General features: G+C 36.0%; 2 protein-coding genes across 2 annotated transcripts; both read right to left on the bottom strand.

Moving 5' to 3' along the window:
- Positions 1 to 12,614: 12,614 nt before the first annotated feature.
- LOC141691066 (uncharacterized) lies at positions 12,615 to 13,985 on the bottom strand. Its single transcript, XM_074495811.1, has 2 exons — positions 13,101 to 13,985; positions 12,615 to 12,983 (listed from the first exon to the last, which is right to left on the bottom strand). Exons 1-2 carry the CDS (start codon positions 13,983 to 13,985, stop codon positions 12,615 to 12,617), a joined length of 1,254 nt encoding a protein of 417 aa, XP_074351912.1.
- Positions 13,986 to 17,214: 3,229 nt separating this feature from the next.
- Positions 17,215 to 18,086, bottom strand: LOC141688868 (uncharacterized). Its single transcript, XM_074492990.1, has 2 exons — positions 17,948 to 18,086; positions 17,215 to 17,771 (listed from the first exon to the last, which is right to left on the bottom strand). Exons 1-2 carry the CDS (start codon positions 17,966 to 17,968, stop codon positions 17,310 to 17,312), a joined length of 483 nt encoding a protein of 160 aa, XP_074349091.1. The 5' UTR covers positions 17,969 to 18,086; the 3' UTR covers positions 17,215 to 17,309.
- Between the last annotated feature and the right edge of the window lie 464 nt (positions 18,087 to 18,550).

The raw sequence follows: 18,550 nt of genomic DNA, 5'->3' as shown, positions 1-18,550 counted from the left end.
ATTCAGAAAGGCGCTCTTGACATCCATTTGATAAACTTTAAAGTTTGAGAATGCTGCGAATGCCAGAAATATCCTGATGGCCTCAAGTCTAGCCACTGGAGCATAGGTTTCATCATAATCAATGCCTTCAGCTTGAGAATACCCTTTTGCTACCAGTCTTGCCTTGTTTCTTATAACCACACCATCTTCATCTAGTTTATTCCTGAATACCCACCTAGTACCAACAGCTTTCTTGTGTGTAGGTCTAGATACCAGTTTCCAGACTTGTTGACTTTCAAACTGATTGAGTTCATCTTGCATAGCAATCACCCAATCTGGATCAGTCAGTGCTTCTTCAATCTTCTTAGGTTCCATCTCAGAAAGAAATCCTGAGAACAGACACTCATTTTGAGTAGCACGTCTAGTTCTGACTCCAACATCTGGATCACCAATAATCAACTCAAAAGGATGAGCTTTATTCCAGACAGTCTGTCTTGGAAGATTTGATCTTGATGATTCGCCTTGAAATTCATTGGGATGTTGTGTCCTACTAGATGATCCTTCAGCATCTCCCCCTGAGTTGTTGCCATATTGACTTGAAGATTCTCCGTCAGTTGCAGTGGTATCTCCATTGTTGCCAAAGTTTCCATCACTATTACTTTGAGTATCATCATGATTAACAGGTTCTTCACCAGCAACAACCTCAGGTTCTTGACCATGTTCTGATTCTGAATCTGACATATCATCAAACTTCAGTTTCTCAGAAGGATCTTCAGTTTGGATACTAGGGAGTTTAGTGTCATCAAATGTAACATTGACACTTTCAGTTACTTTGTGTTGATCAATGATATACACTCTGTATGATCTTCTTCCATATCCAACAAAAATACCCTCATATGCCTTTGCCTCGAATTTACCACGACGATCATCTTCATCCTTGAGCACGAAGCATCTGGCACCAAATACATGAAAGTATTTGATAGAAGGTTTCTGTTCATTTAAAATCTCATAAGGAGTTTTCATGAAGTCTTTGTTGATTAGAGTTCGATTCTGAGTATAACATGCAGTATTGACAGCTTCAGCCCAAAAGTACATTGAAAGACCTGATTCACTTAACATCGTTCTTGCAGCTTCAATCAATGTACGATTCTTCCTTTCTACCACTCCATTTTGCTGAGGGGTTCTAGGAGCTGAAAATTGTCTGGTAATCCCTTTGTCTGTACAGAATCCATTGAGAAGTATATTCTTGAATTCTGTTCCATTATCTGACCTTATTGCTCTAACAGGGACGTTAGAATCTAACTCAATCATCTTGATATGATCAATCACAACTTGTGGTGTTTCATCCTTAGAGTGAAGAAATAAAACCCACATATACTTGGAATAGTCATCAACTATCACAAGACAGTAACACTTCTTTGACATCGAAAGGACATTAACTGGTCCAAATAAATCCATGTGCAATAATTGCAGAACACCAGTTATGGAAGATGTGTCAGTGCCTCTGTGACTTGCTTTCTTTGACTTTCCTTTCTGGCAAGCCTCACATAGTCCTTCTGGAGAGAATTCCAGCTGAGGCAGACCTCTTACCAATTCTCTTTTTACAAGAGAATTCATTATTTTGAAATTGAGATGAGAAAGTCTCTTGTGCCATAGCCAACTCTCATCTGACGATGCCTTTGCATAGAAACAATTGACTTCAGGATTGCTTCCAGAGTTCATGTCAGCTACGAACAGATTTCCTTTCCGGATTCCCATTAAGGAGGGTTTTTCACTTTTCTTGTGCAGAATCTGATACTTCAGCTTGTCGAATAAAACATTGTAGCCGTTGTCACAGAACTGACTAATGCTAAGCAGATTGTGTTCAAGTCCTTGCACAACATACACATTTTCAATGATAACATTTCCAGCTAGCAAACAGCCATATCCCTCCGTTAAACCTTTGCTGTTATCTCCAAAGGTAACTACTGGGCCAGCTTTCTCAACCACATTTGATAGCAGGGCTCTATCTCCGGTCATATGTCTTGACGATCCGTTGTCAAGAATCCACACTACCGGTTGTACCTGTTTAATGCCCTGCAATACAAATGGATTAGACCTTCTTCGGAACCCAAGCTTGGCCGGGTCCGGCATACTTGTAAAATTGGCCTTTATCAGGCAAAACAACATTCTTAATTTTAATATTCTCAACGTTCTCAATGACTGAACATTTGACCTTGTGAACAGCCTTGACAAATTTCTGTTTAGGCTTAGGCACAAATGTCTCCTTTCTAGCTTTAGGAGGACTAGCAGTCTTAGACCTATCATGCTTTTTATTATTCACATGCTGACGAGGAGTAGTCTTATCATTAGAAACATGCTTACCATTAAAATAAGCATACATCAGATTAAAAGCACAAGACATACAATCAGGAACACCACATGCTTTATGAGAGGGATTAACAATAGGCAACTTATGCATGGTAGACATGGCATTTGTGTTATCCAACTCATGTGTGTCTGAGTTAGTCTCTGTTACTTTCACAACCTTGACTGGAACTTTTGACACACTTGACTTGGAGATAGCTTTCTCATTAGCATTATCTTTAGCACGGATTTCTTCTTGAATAATAAATGAGGTCTCATCAAATGGTTCAACAATTGATTCTTTATAGAGGGGTTCATCAACACCCTTAAGCACATGTGGTACTTCCCTGCCTTTAGCACAGACATGAGGAGGGGAGTTTATGCCTAATTTTCCAATAGCAGCATTGTAATCATAACCTATTCCAGATGTTTGATTAACAGCTTGCTTATTGTAAAACTCTTTGGACTTCGAACAAGAATTAAAGTAAGCTTTAACCTTAGCCTCAAGACCGGTGATCTTGTCTTTGAGAATAGTTTCAAGTTGTCTATAACTGTCAACTCTATTCTCTAGAAAAGATACTTGATCTTTTAATTTATCTTGATTAATGTGCACAAGTCTTAATTCATTGACCTCTTTCTCAAAGTCTTTGATTTGTTGATTTAACAATTCATTATCACGACGAGCACAATCTAAGGAACCTCCTAGATGATAAACTAATTCAGCATCAGTAATTTTTACCCCTTTTCTTGACGATGAGGTGTTTGCATCACTAGCCATGAGAGCAAGATTCCCAACTTCTTCATCTTCACTGTCAGTATCATCCCAGCTTCTTCCCTTTGCCAGGTAAGCCCTTTCAGATTTACTCTTCTGATTAGAATCGTAAGAGTTCTTCCTAGCTTATTTTGGCTTCCGGCATTCTGTGGCAAAGTGTCCCAACTCATTGCAGTTGAAGCATCGAATGGTGCTTCGATCAACCATCCCTGTTTTATACCCACCACTACTGGTGTTAGAGGATGAAGATCCACCTTTCTGGAATCTGTTGTAGTTGGACTTGTACTTGAACTTGGGATTCCTTTTGAATCTGACATTTGAGAATCTCTTGACAATAAGGGCCATTGACTCATCCTCCAATTGCTCCAGTTCTTTCAAGGAATAATAATCATCTCCTGATTGATTTGTAGTAGGAGAATCAAATTCTGCTACTATCACATTATCTTCAACCTTGGAAGACTGTACCATTCTTTCTGACTGTTGAGATTGTTGTTGATATTGTGGTTGTTGTTGTTGTTCATCAGCTACTAGAGCAGTAGACGTGCTGACCACTCTTCCTTTCCCGTAAACTTCCTTCTGCTGAATCTGCTCCAACTCATAAGTCTTTAATACACCATAGAGTCTTTCCAAAGAAATCTCACTCAGATCTCTTGCTTCTCTTATGGCAGTGATTCTATATTCGAGATGAGTTGGCAGTGTTCAAAGGAACTTCTTGTTGACCTCCCTGATGGAATAGTATTTACCATTAATGTTCAGGTTGTTGATCAATGCATTGTACCTCTCAAACACTTCAGTGATTCCTTCTCCTGGATTGGATTTAAAGTATTCATATCAGAGGTTAGGATTTCTAACTTGTTCTCCCTAACTTCCTCTATGCCTTCATTAATAACCTCAATAGTTTCCCAGATATGTTTGGAATCTTTACAATTCATCACATGTCTATTCATCAAGGGATTAAGGGAATCTACTAAAATTAATTGAAGGCTAGCATCCAGGGAGGCTTCTTCTATTTCAGCAGGAGAGAAATCCTCAGGATCTTTCACATAAGTTCTCGCTTTGGTGATCACCACATCATTTTCTATTACCTCTGGTTCAATAACCATAGGAATTTTTGGACCCTTCTTTAACACTTGCAGATATTTGGGATTAGCAACTTGTAAAAACAGTAGCATCTTCTTCTTCCACATAACATAATTTTCTTTATCGAAAAGTGGAATTTTAACGGTTCCAACTTTTTGTATAGTCATTATGAATTTTTTGAGTGAATAAAAAATTCAAGGAGTGAAAGAAACACAAAAGTCTAGGATCTAGATTTGTACGTTAATCAGAAGGCTCTGATACCAATTGTTAGGTCCCAATTTGTTTGTAGAAGGGGGGGTTGAATGCAAACAATACCATTTAATTGAATAAAATGCGGAATAAAAAGGTGAAACAAAATTCAAGTTAAATAAAACTTTTATTAAACTTGAAAGGTGTTACAACTACGGTATCGGTTACAAGGGATTAATCTCAAATCAATTATTACAAATCTAGAATAAATTCGACATGAACTTTTTCTATTTTTGCAATTAAAAGATCAAATGCTAAATGCGATTTGAGATTAAGTTCTAGGGATTTTAATCCGCTAGATTGTTACACAAGAACAAGATAAATAATTCTAGTGGATTAGATTTAACTTTACAATCTAGAATTTTGATCTTGAATAAAACAGATGAAAAATGAAATGTTGTGCCTTTGTTTTCTGCTGTGTTCTTGACTTGTGTATTCTGTATGATAATTGCATGAATGTCTTCTGCTGCTTCTTTTAATCCAACAGTCGAGTAGAATGTACTGGCATGACAATCTCTTTGAACTAGCAAGACAATCCGAATGAACTAGCAAGACTTTCTGTATGACTATCAATTGTCATACCGATTGTCATAGTAGTTCAAAATCAGATTGTCTTACTGAGTTAATAAAAGATTTTAATGTAATAAAAAATCTGATAAGACAATCCTTTTGAATTAGCATGACTTTCGGTATGACTATTGATTGTCATACCGATTGTCATACTAATACAATCAGTTGTCTTTATGAATTAATAACAGATTTTAAATCAATTAAAATCCTGAAAAACCTTAATATTAATTCTGAATTAATTAATCAATTAATTTAATTAATTAATAAATTAATCTTTGCAGATATAATTTATTTTCTTAATTAAATTATATGACTTAATTAATTAATAGAGAATTAACACTAACCCTGAGCAGCATCCATTCTCCTGTAAAACTTCTGAAAATCACTGAAATATATGAATCAATTCCACCACTTCAACGTTGACACTCGATGTACTGTCTGGTTCATGAGTGACTAACTTCCGTGATGTTTCTTCATGTCTTGACTTTGATTTTCTTCAGACTAAATCCTTGTAATTAATTGATACCCTGACGAGATCTCTGTCACTCTATTAAATCCACAATCTTGATTTATATCACTAAGGCTTGATCAATTTCTTGAGCTTCTTCCAGTGAATTAATTCTTCAAGTCTGTAGATGAATAATGTTACTTAACCCTTTGACAGATGTTACTCTGTGAGATCTCTCTGACGATAGATCCACTATTTACTTATTACATTCTTATTTGAGTTGAGTTAAATCCTCGAATAAACAAATAGGCTATAACATATGCCTTTCAATTCTTTAGGTTGAGATTGAAACCGAGCGCATAGACAAACACTATACATAATATCAGGACGAGAAGTAGTTAAATATAATAACGAGCCAATCATACCTCGATATTTAGTAATGTCTACAGGTGTACCTTGTTCATCCTTAGTGAGCTTGACAGTTGTACTCATCAGAGTAGCTTTAGCAGAAATATTTTCTAAGAAAAATCTCTTAAGCAAATCATTAACATACTTACTCTGATGTATGAAAATACCTGCAGCAGATTGGTTAATTTGCAAGCCTAGAAAATATTGCAATTCACCCATTAAACTCATATCAAACTCTTTATGCATGCAGTTAGAAAACCACTTACACAAAGATTCATCGGTAGATCCAAACACAATATCATCTACATAAACTTGTAATAATAGAAAATGATTACGTTTATGAAAAATAAAGAGGGTTGGATCGAGTGTACCACGAGTGAAACTATTCTTTAGCAAAAACTGCTGAGACGCTCATACCAACATCGAGGGGACTGTCTCAATTCATAGACAGACTTTTTGAGCTTGTAGACATAGTGTGGATATTTTTCATGAATGAAACCTGGGGGCTGCTTTAAGTAAACTTCTTCCTTGAGATAACCATTTTAAAATGCGCTTTTAACATCCATTCGGTAAAGCTTGAAACCTTTGTAAGCTGCAAATGTCATTAGAATTCGAATAGCTTCGAGACGAGCTACAGGGGCATATGTCTCATCGAAATCAATTCCTTCATGTTGGTTATATCCCTGAGCAACTAAGCGAGCTTTATTTCGAATGATGTTACCATCTGCATCCTTCTTATTCTTGAAAACCCAACGAGTACCAATGACTTTGGCATTAGAAGGAGGGGAGACAAGTTCCCAGACTTGACAACGTTCGAACTGGTTCAATTCTTCTTACATGGCAACTGACCAATATTCATTTGCAACAGCTTCTTGAGCATTTTTCATTTCAAATTCAGTAATAAAGGCACAGAATGCACATAAATTATGAAGTCTGCTTCGCGTAGAGATTCCTTGATCTAAATCTGTAAGTAGATTATCTGATGGATGATTCTTAACTGTTCTGGAAGATTTTGGCAGTAGGATAGTACTCATTTCCTCTTCATTAGAATTGTTTGTTTGATAAGGAATAGGTGTTGTCTCTTTTGATTGAGACTGAGACTTGGAATGAGACTGTCTCATTTCTTCTTGAATAGAATTTCCTTGCTGAGAAGTGAAAGAATCATTTGACCATTGATCAGGAGTCTGAGGAGAGTCTTGAGAATTTCCAGAAGAGTTAGATGAATCAGGAATTCTTGGACTGTCTAATTTTTCCTGAGAAGCTTGACCCTTTTGAGATTGAGACTATCTCATTTGAGAATGAGACGGCTGATCAGCAACATCTTCTTCAATTTGAGAGATCTTCAAGGCAGATTCATTGAAGGTAATGTTGATAGATTCTTCAACTTTGTGCTTGATAGAATTATAAACTCTATAAGCCTTGCTTGTAGTAGAGTATCCCAAGAAAATTCCTTCCGTAGACTTAGCATCAAATTTTCCTCGAGTGTTCTGTGTATCTAAGATAAAACATTTTGAACCAAATACTTGAAAATAGATGATGTTAGGAGTTTTATTCTTAAGCAATTCATAAGGAGTTTTAAGCAAAATAGGACGAATAAGCACTCTATTTAATACATAACAGAAAGTGTTTACCGTTGCTGCCCAGAATTTACGTGGCAGATTACTTTCATAAAGTAGAGTACGAGCAGTTTCATGTAGAGTTCTATTCTTGCGTTCAACAACTCCGTTTTGTTGAGGAGTACGTGGGGCAGAAAATTCATGAGTAATGTCTTTAGATTTGCAGAAAGTTACGAAATCTTTCTTGAATTCTCCTCCATGATCACTACGAATAGTCTTGAGCTTTAAAAAATACTTAGTCTCAAGTTTAGTAATAAGATCTTTGAATTCATTAAAAGCTTCATCTTTAGTACGCAAGAATAACACCCAAGTAAAACGAGAGTAATCATCTACTATAACGAAAGCATAATTCTTGCCTCCCAAACTTACATATCTTTCTGGACCAAAGAGATCTAGGTGTAATAGCTGCAAAGGAACAGAAGTTGATACTTTATTCTTAGCAGTAAAGGAAGTTTTCACCTATTTTCCAAGTTGGCAAGCTGAACATGGTTCTGTTTTCTTGTACTTCAGCTTTGGTAAACCTCAAACTAACTCATGTGAAGATATCTTTCGAAGTAGGTCCATATGGACATGACCAAGATGCCTATGCCACAAATTCTGTTGTTTTTGAACAGTAGCTAGGCAGATTTCTTCTTGTTGCTCATCAAAATCTAACACAAAGATGTTTTCCTTCCTTTTGGCTACTAAAGCAAACTCATTAGCTTTGTTACCAATAAAACAAACATCTTTATCAAACTTAACACTATGATCAGCATCAGTTAATTGACTTACACTAATAAGATTATACTTTAGACCATCAACTAAACGAACATTATTGATAGCAAACTTATCGTTACCTATGGTACCTTTACCTACAATACGTACGGTATTGGAATCTGCAAGAGTGACTAAGCCTCCCTCTTTAGCGATTAATGAGAGAAACTTTGATTTGTCTCCAGTCATGTGACGAGAGCAACCGCTATCAATAATCCACTTGTTTCGAGGAACATGGACTTTAAATCATACATGCAAAAGATCATTTATCTCTTAGGTACCCACATGACTTTGGGTCCTTGAATGTTAGTATCATAAATCTTATACAAATGTCTGTCAGATTTCTTAATCCACATTTGAACAACATTAACAGATTTATGCATAGATTTAGATCTAGTTGCAGAGTTAGGATTGTGGCCCTTAATACCACATGACCGAGATGCAGAATTAGTGTGACCAGGTTTGCCACAGTCTTGACATTTTTTATAAGGCATCTTGTATTTCATAGGAGTTCTTTTGTAGCCACTTTGAAAAACTTTGTCACACCCCCAACTTAAATAGCAAAATAAATATAGCTATTACATCATTTTAATGAAGAATACACAACCAAATCCAAGATCTTACAGTTTAGGGTTTGGAACAGCCCAACACTACCAACTATTACATCTGATTACAAATACCGAGTCCTCACACAGCTATTATTACTTATTCTACCTGAGCTCGAACATAAGCATCAGCATCACAAGTCTTACGGGCAGTCTGCTTGAATCTAACCATAGTTGCTAGCTGTAATATCAGGGTAAAGCAAGAAGTGAGCCAAATGCTCAACAAGTGCTAACAGTACGACACGAAACATAAATTGAGATATAATTTTAAGAATGACAATGGAAAGACATAACCAAAGGTAACGAGAGATAAAAACTATGTGAGATGGCATCATTTTGCTTGCATCAAAACAATTTTAAAATCTTGTCTTAATCAAAATCATTTTATGACGCTACAGATTACAGCCGGTGATCAGCCGCGAAGTAATCCCGAACCTCGCTGAGTTCTAAAACATTAACGGGAATCCCTAGGCAACTTTTAAGCCTAATATAAGTGTGGAAAGGACTCGCGTCTCAGTCCAGATCCACCATTCAAAGAAAACATTTATCCCCCTTTGGGACTGAAAAACCCTCATTTTATTTATTTCAAAAAAACTGATGCCGAATTATAACAAAATCTCTTTTTGCAGTAAACATTTTTTTTATCAAAGGATTATAGATCAACTCGAAACATGGGAAATATGGTACCAAATCTCAGGGCCATGATTCACAAAACTTTACTCTATTAGGGTAACCAAAAGGTTTTCATATGTCAGAACTTGGACAGAAAAAATATGGTGAGTCTTATGGATAATATGAAGGGGTAATGCCAAACTGGGCTTAAAGCAATGGTTTCTCGTCAAGGTTCAAGTGATGGATCATCAAGAATGTAAGCTTCATGAATACTAAGGGTGTTAAGGTATGAAGAAATGATTTTTAGCTCAGGATATATCAGAATTGACAAGCTTTAGGATAAGAAAGAGGGTATCAATCAATGAGGAATCATGTTGGTAAGTTTCTGACTATCAGAATTCAAGGTAAGGTTCTATAGGGGTTCAAGTATCTGGATGAGATATCAATACTTAGGAATCAACAGCATGCTAATCAAGAGGATCAATCAAGTAATATAACAACTCTTTATTTTATCATGGCATTTAACTATCATGAAAAGACTTTTGAACTACTTGCAATACATACTTGAGGGTTCATGGCATTTCTATATAATTCGAAGATAAGCGAGAGATACACTTGATTTAAACATATCAAAATGACTCAGGATAATTGCATCGATATATATATGAACTGTTTATAGTAAATACGAAGGTCAAGTTGAATCACTTGCCTTGAGATAGGCTGGTATGGTCTGGCTGGTAGGAGCAACTGGAGCTTCACTCGACTTTTACGGCAAGTTTTCCCTCGTCTCGAGATTCTACATAAATAATAATAATCCTCATTATAATATATTCTTACCATCTCAATCTATTTACAACCCGAAATTAAACACGGATGGCACTTAGGCCTATATGCACTTAATTTATATTCTCCTTTAAATTATAATTGCACACACATAGCCACATATTCACATATCATATATTAACACCAAATAACACCATATATACCATAATGCAACACTAGGCTTGGATGATCTCGACTCACAACTTAAGTCACTTGGTCGCTAAACTAGACAAGGTCTTCTAATTTTGGTTTCCTAACTCGATGTGCCTTTCCTAAATTATCCAAAACCTATTGACCCTCACTTGTGCCTTTTGCTCTACTGTCCTTATACTATCTTACAAATATGGTGGTCGACCTAATACTCACTTCTAAGTGTTCTAAAACTATGTGATAAGTGATAGTGCTCACTGGTGCAAATTTCAGAATGACAACTATGGTTTCTTGAGTACATTAGGCACTCTTAAACTACAGATTTTACTTCAAAACTTTTACACAAGACTCTCCTGACCTAAGGGCATCTCACAAACTTGATGTGGCTCAAGGGCCTGGCTTGGGCCTTCTTGGGCCTAAGCTAAAAATCCAAGGTTCCCCTGTTTTTCTGGGCATAAAATGCCCTGACTTGAATTAACTTGTGACACATGGTTCTAGCTCATATCCTATGAACTATGATTGGAAAAACTTCTCTGACATACCCTCTAACTAAGGCCCAATTGGGCCTAATGAGGGCCTACCCATGACATGGTCAAATCTCCCTATTTCTAAGTTGCAACAAAACTGTCCCCCGCTGGACAGATTTTGTGATTCTACTTGTGCACCTAATCAAATGACATGCAAACCTTCAAACAACTCCTAAAACCTTTTATATACTCCCAATACTAACTTCTGGTAGCTTGGGCCTCAAAGTGCACACCAATGACATGGTCAAAACTCACTCTAAACCTCAGGGTGCTATACTGATTTTTCTGCAGAAACTATAACTCTCATTTTCCAAGGTTTTGACTTGACAAACTCAACTAACAACAACTCAATACTTAAACCAAGACTTATACATGGTGATCTACTGAAATAACTCCCTTATTCTCAAAATAAACTTGGGTGAGATCATCCATGCCCAAAAACAACAACATGCAACCAAATATATAACATGCAACTCATGGAAAGCACATAACAAGATTTCGGCTAGGCATAAAGTTTTAAATACTTGCAAAATCGACTTGCACCTAATACTCATCCTTAATAATCATGAAATATAACTTCTTTTAAGTATTAATAAGAAATTTATCATGGAAATAATCCATTTTAAGCACACATATTTCGAATTTATAGATTTTTAAACATAACTACATGATTTCGAAAAAAAGTAGCATGCAAAACATGGTTGATCATCATTTTAATGTCTTAAAACTAACATGCATGGCTAAACATAAATATATAATGAAATTTCAGTAGCATGCAAAGGATTTTAAAGCATGATATCTCCATAAAACACTTAGTTAGCACATATACATAATATATCTCATAGAGAGCTCTTGAATTCACAAGAATCAAGAGTTTCTCTTTGGAGATCACATAAGAACTACACATGCATCCATGGAACTTCAACTTCCAAGTCACAAAACACTTGGAAAGTATATAAGATGAATGTAGGTAAAAGATTTACACTTGGAAAGATGAAGAATGAATTGAAAAATGGAAGGGGGGTGGGGAATTGGCCTTCGGCCGAGAGCAAGGTGGGAGGGGGGAAAAGGAGAGAAATTTGTGGTGTGTTGGAGTGTGGAATGAGAATGACTTCTCCCACTTTGATTTCTTTGTTTTATGCTATTTGGTTTACAAATGATGAGTGGAAGTGAGAACTTACAAAAATGTCCCTTGGTTAAAGTTAGGCCATTTTGCATGCAAGGCTAAGGTAGTAATTTGGTAATAATCAAATGAGTTAGTGGGGTTGGAAAAGTCTTGTTTGCCCTTTGAGAGAATAGAAGGGTGATTTGCATGCATGGTCTCTTATGTAATTTGATAAATATGACAACTAAAATTTATAATGATTTATTTTTATAAAATAAAATACAAGTTCAAAAATTATAAAATTTATATCATAAAATAACTTGGATTTTTAGAGACTTTATAAAATTATTTTCAAAATTTGTGAACAAAATACCTTTTAAAAGAAAAATTTTCCAAAGCTTAGAATATTCCTTATAAATCAAAAATAAATGAAATTAAATAAACTCTTACTTTGAAAAATCATATACTACACAAAGCAAATTTATAATGCAGAAACTTTCACTCACACTAGCGTACAATCATTGAATATATTTTCATTTGACTTTAATATTATATCCAATCCACAAATAATATTACATAAAATGCCGGTCGTAACAAACTTTCTTCTTGGCTGATCCATACCCCAAACCTTCTTTGTCAAGAGAAGATTTTTGTTGGGCAAGTAAGGCATTTAGGGTTCCTTCTCCATGGAAACATTTGGCTAGATCAGTTTCCAGTTGGGCAACCTTTTGCTCGAGTTCAGGAACTATAGAATCAGAAGATACATTTGATTCGGCATAAAATGTTTCCTTCTTTAATGCATCAAGACATGCATCTTTCATCTCGATCTCATTCTTGAGATAGTTGACTTCATCTTTTAGCTTAGAGACCTTCACGGATAATAGCTTGTTTTCATCTACTAGGGATTCATCTTTGATGGAATCATCAACCTCATTAAGAACCTCACTCAATGCTTATTTAAGATAAACATTCTTTTATTTTAACTTTCTATTTTGAGCTTGCAAGGTTAGTACATCCTACGATATATATGAATTTTAATTAACTTGAACATTATGTACCTCATCATTGTCACTGGAGTCATATTCAAGTCCAGAAAAGCATAGTTGAGCTAATTCATCTTCTGAGTCAATTTCCACTTCAGAATCATCATCACTCCATGTGAGCAAAGCTTTCTTTTTGGCTTTGAGCTTGTAGCAGTCCTTTTTGAAATGGCCTTTCTTTCCACATTCAAAACATGCATCCTTGTTTTGATTATTTTTGCTTTCCTTACTTAAACTAGGTCTGAATTCTTTCTTTGGAAATGAAGACTTAATGGGTCGTTTAGATGCATTCTTTTTAGCTAGAAATTTATGGAACTTCTTAGTCAGGAGTGCAGTCTCCTCATCAGAATCTTCAGAAGAATCACCTGCATCTGCATTAAGAGTTAGAGTCTTTTTCCTGGGGGCTTCATCTTCTTCATCATATATGCGTAGCTGGTTCTCGAATTCCTCTAATTCACTGAATAGAGTGAGAGTTTCCATAGTTGATATAGATGGAGAATCCTGAAGTATGGTAACCTTTGAGGAGAACTTCTTAGGCATAGCTCTGAGGATTTTTCTGTTTATCTCAGCTTGAGGAATGATCTTGTCGAGTAGTGAGATAGAATTTATCAAGGTCAAAAACCTTCCTTGAGCATCTTTGATACTTTCATCTCGTTCCAACCTGAAAGCTTCATAATCACTTATTAGCATACTAAGTTTCACTTCACGTACCTTAGATGTTCCTTCGTGGCTAACTCGGATAGTATCCCAGATTTGTTTAGCCGTAGTACATGCAGAAACTTTGCGTGGTTTTGTTGCAGCCATTCCACTTAGAAGGGCATTCATGGCTTTAGCATTGTAGTTCAAAGCATTAACTTCCTCAGGAGACAGATCCTTTAGAGGCTTTGGCTTTCCATCTTTCATGGGAGTAGTTATGCCATTCTCAACAGCATCTCATTCATAAGCATCTCGCTGAAGAAAGATCTTCATTCGAAATTTCCAGTCATTGTAATTTTCAGCTCCAATTAAGAGAGGAGGGATATTAATTGACACACGTTCTGATTGCGCCATGGATCGCTAGCAAAACAGTCACTAAAAGACAGATTAAATGCACCCGCTCTGATGCCAAATGAAATTCGTAGGCACAATCGAATTACAGTTAAAGTATGACTATTCACAAATGGGACAGTCTCTATTGCAAATGAGATAGACTGAATCTAAATGAGACAGACCCTATTTAACAGCAGAATGTAAACTGCAGAAAATTAAACGTGCAATGCTGGAAATAAAACAATGCAAGAACACCAATAGTTTTTCACTTGGTTCGGCCCCTATATCTAGTCTATGGCCTACATCTAAGTCCTCATGCCAACTAGCATAAAGAATGTATTATATCCACTTAAAACAAAGTACTTACAAACTTTTTTTGATTACAAACTTGGCCCACTTGAAAGAAACATTTCCCTAGCACACAACTACTTGGCCTTACTCTTGTAATCAACCTCCCACAACCCGGGACAAGTGATATAATACACCTTTCGAATACAAAGAATATAATGTGAAAGATTACAACTCGACTATATCTCTTAATTAACTGGATAAGCAATGAATGAAATTAAGAGAATGTTTTTCTCAGAAAAGAGTCAAATAGAAAGTGCAGAGAGTTGTTTTTCTGGAAAACATCAAGTCGGTTATATATAGTAAAACATAACGGATAGGAATGTATTTCAAACTGTTTTAGAGATAAAGAAAGATAAGCTTAGATTTGAAATATTTGAATAAGTATTTGAAAGAAATTGTTAGTTTGTTACTAGAAAAGATAAACCTGATAAAGATAAAGAAATTTGAAATAGATTAGTTTTATCCAAGATAGAGTTTGTTTAGAAAAGATAAGTCAAAGATTATCCAGTTAACTAAGTTAACATTAAACAAAATTCTAATAATTATCTAATTAACAATTTGATTTGACTTCTACAAAGGATAACACGTCATCAGAAACCTCGAACTCACAAAACATGCATGCTACACATGTGTAATTAGTGATATTTTGAACGGACCAACTGTTAATAAATATTTTGACAGTAAAAATTGGAAAGTTCGGGCAAAAAAAAAAAAAAAAAATCGGAAAGTAATGCATTTTGACATTATTTCTATACAAGTACAGTATATCGGCGCACAAATAATGTCCCTCCAACAGGCACTCGTACAGGTAGAAATGCAGATAAATTTCCCTCAAACGGCTAATCCATCTGGTATGAAAACAAAGCATATACGCAAAATAAAATGATTACAATTAACTCAAAAAGAAACTATAGTGTACCAAAAAAAGCAGTATCATCCGAGTTACCTCAAGAATTTGGTCCCTTGGATTAGAGGAAAACTAGATATATGTGGTTAGCCGAAGAGAAGAGTATGACTAGTTGGTGTATGCAGTGATTATGCAGGGTGTGGTTAATTGAGTTAAGTTTAAGGACACTTTTGCTTCTGCTAAAATACAAGGAGAAGGAGGATGTGCACAAGGCATGGTTACTGTGAATGTTACAAATCAAGTGATGATGCAGAATTCCTCCGAGGAAAAGTTTCAGAATTTAGTAGATCCTTATAAGATGTGGTTAAAGCTGGCGATATAAAAAAGGCTGGAGTGTCAAACAGTGACAAGAGAATTATTGTTGTCAATTACAAAGATGAAGAGAAACAGTTTCCTGCTGAAGAAATATCATTCGTCATTCGTCATTCTTATGAAGACGAGACAATCCATTGAGGTTCTCGTGGCAGAAGGGCAAATAAAAGCATTGCGGTCACCTTACATTCTCATTTCAATGATTTGCCAAGGCGAGCAATGAGGGACGCTGATACTATTTACGGTTTCAAGCTTACAACTTTCTACATTTGCTTGCGGTTTAGAATCTTTAGATAAGAAATTAAGAACTATTGGTAAGAAAGTTGTACTTAACTTTGATCCAGGAGGAGGCACACCTCGTTTATCTCTTAATGCTATGGAAGGTGGAATGTTGACAATTAAAGTCATGGCTGGTTATACCTTTTTGAGACGCAAAGATTTTGATAATGGCATGGTAATCCAATTTCATTAAGTGTTTAGAGGGAAGGACAAGGAGATCAATGGTTCTAGTGTGATTCCAAAGATTCATCAAGTGCTGCATGACTTCGTTAGTAGAAAAGAGCTTTACCGCAAGAAGGTTGTTGTTAGTATGGCTGTGTTGTTCACGTTGCAAGTCAGGGCGGTGAAGGGGGATGAGGAAGTGCAAGATTTGTCATTGTTGGATTTCGCTTCTTTGTCACTAGGTTTAGAGACCGCGAGAGGGGTTGTAACTCTTTTTATAATGAAAAAAATGAACATCTTCACCAAGAAAGAGCAAGTCCTTTCAGCATACTTTCATTATCAACTTAGTGTTGTGGCACTCCATTTGCTTCAAGTGTAACACATATTATTGACACCAGTAGGACCTTATTTGGAATTGTACTGTGCTGTGATAAGAAAAAGATGAATGAAACGATAGGTGGTCATGTTAGATTTCCAGACTTGAACAGTGTTCAGAACGCACTCTACGTTTGTGTGGCTATAGTGGCTGCGGGGTCGAGAGAAACAAAGCCTCTTCTTTGTGTTAATTATGGTGTTACTACACAGTTCTTTCATACAACCAGGAGGATTTCAAATGAAATTTGACTCGTGATTACTTGATAAATACCCTGTTTTTATCCTTGAAGCCAGTATATACAAACTTGGATAAAATATAAGGCCCTTTGATCTTGAATTGTGTTAGAATATGTTTGAAGGGTACTGGAAGTGTCTGAATATTATTTTGTTTCAGTTTACGTAAAGCCTGCAAAAGGTGTCCATCCAATTCTCTCGCTGCAGCCTTGCCTTCTGACTTCAACTTAGACCATTTCTAAACAGATTTTGAAAACCATTGCATCATTTTATGTAATCAATATCAGAATAATACTGTTACAGTTATCTATGGGAATTTTGGAAATTTTGTAACCTATATATGCAACTCATATTTAAGACAAAGAAAGCAAAGGCACAACTATTTCTTCTGTCCAAAGTTTAAGTATAGTTGTTTAAGTAAATAGCTTGCAAACGGGAAACGTAAATACAAGTTTATAATGCCAAAGCCCTGCAAGGCGGCCTTAAATTCTAGTATAGATATATAGTTCTGAGTACAGTAGCATAACTCTTCTTCTTGTACTGCAATTTTTCACTTGAATAAGTCATAAAGAACAACATTAACTTGGCGGAAGCATGATAGTATTTCCTCCTGGGTTATTACCGCCACAGTTATCACGGTTAGCATAATCAGGACATGACTGGAACTGGTAGTTTAGAAGTTGAGGGTCTGCTATCTTCCTAATGCACACTGTTACCTCTCGGAGATAATACAGTGAGGGAGTAATCACCTTGCAACTGAGATAAACATTCAAACCCCTCCCGATTTTTGTTTGAATAGCCTGCTTAATCTGATTTTTTGAATATCTGGCCACCTTTGATGTTACAACACCATTATTTTGCAAAATCTTGGTCATATTGTTGTTGCCGCTAACTAAGGTCGCAAATGATATAAACTGCAACCCATTCCAGCCCTGCAGACATGAACCATGCTGAGAATACTCGTGTCCCCAAAATGCAAATGGGCTTCCCTTCATGATACAAGGCCACAGCCTACTAAGAGTCTCCTCAAATATTTTCATCTGCATAAAAAAAAGTGTGAAGTCATGAATAGCATAAAGTACATAGCGATTCATAACTAAGTGATACTGATTGGCAAGGCTCGACAGAGCCTCCAGTAGAGTTGGCCGGCCAAATGCCATGCATGACGAATATATCCGGCAAACCGGACAGACAAACGGATCCAGTGGGTGGATACCTGCAGTACGTGGGTGTCCATTCGGTTACGTATTGGTAGTGCGTGACCTGTTCAAAAGTTCCAGCACTATAGACAGCAGATGATAGAGCTACAAGTAACGCGACCACGAGGATTGCTTTAATTACCATTTTGATAATTTTCTTTTGAATACGATGATATTAGAGCTTAGGAGTTAGGCTACATATATATATATAGAGGAGATTGAAGACATCAAATTGGAATAAGTTGGAAATGTTTTCTGTGTACGCAAAATGTAATTGGTTTACTTTGCAGCTGAAATTTGCCAAATAAACATACAATCAACTTATTCAGTAGTAATTAGTTGTACATGTTGCTTAAAACTTACAAAAAAAAGATACTACTTCCACAATTATATTATAGAATGGCGTGACACAAGTGCTCACATTCCCCATCTATCATTTGTGTATTCATTCTTTTTAATTATATAGAATCTAACCGATATTTGTGTGTAACAGATTTGAAGTTTTATACTTGTAAGCCACATACTTGTTATATATAATAAACATTATTATCTGCTAAAAGTTCCAAAGCCAACTTAAATGTGTTATTTTGCTTATTTGGTTCGACTAGGAGGTCGCCTCG

Source organism: Apium graveolens, chromosome 10, assembly GCF_009905375.1.
Source record: "Apium graveolens cultivar Ventura chromosome 10, ASM990537v1, whole genome shotgun sequence".
Lineage (NCBI taxonomy): Eukaryota > Viridiplantae > Streptophyta > Magnoliopsida > Apiales > Apiaceae > Apium > Apium graveolens.
This window is presented reverse-complemented; position numbering and strand designations above follow the sequence as displayed.

Excerpts from the sequence above, each read along its gene's own strand:
- LOC141691066 (XM_074495811.1), bottom strand. The coding sequence starts at position 13,985 with ATGAAAGATGGAAAGCCAAAGCCTCTAAAGGATCTGTCTCCTGAGGAA. Across the intron at positions 12,984-13,100 it reads ACTCCAGTGACAATGATGAG|GTTCTTAATGAGGTTGATGA; the intron begins GTACATAATGTT and ends GCATTGAGTGAG.
- LOC141688868 (XM_074492990.1), bottom strand. The coding sequence starts at position 17,968 with ATGGACACCCACGTACTGCAG. Across the intron at positions 17,772-17,947 it reads TGGACACCCACGTACTGCAG|ATGAAAATATTTGAGGAGAC; the intron begins GTATCCACCCAC and ends TTTTTTATGCAG.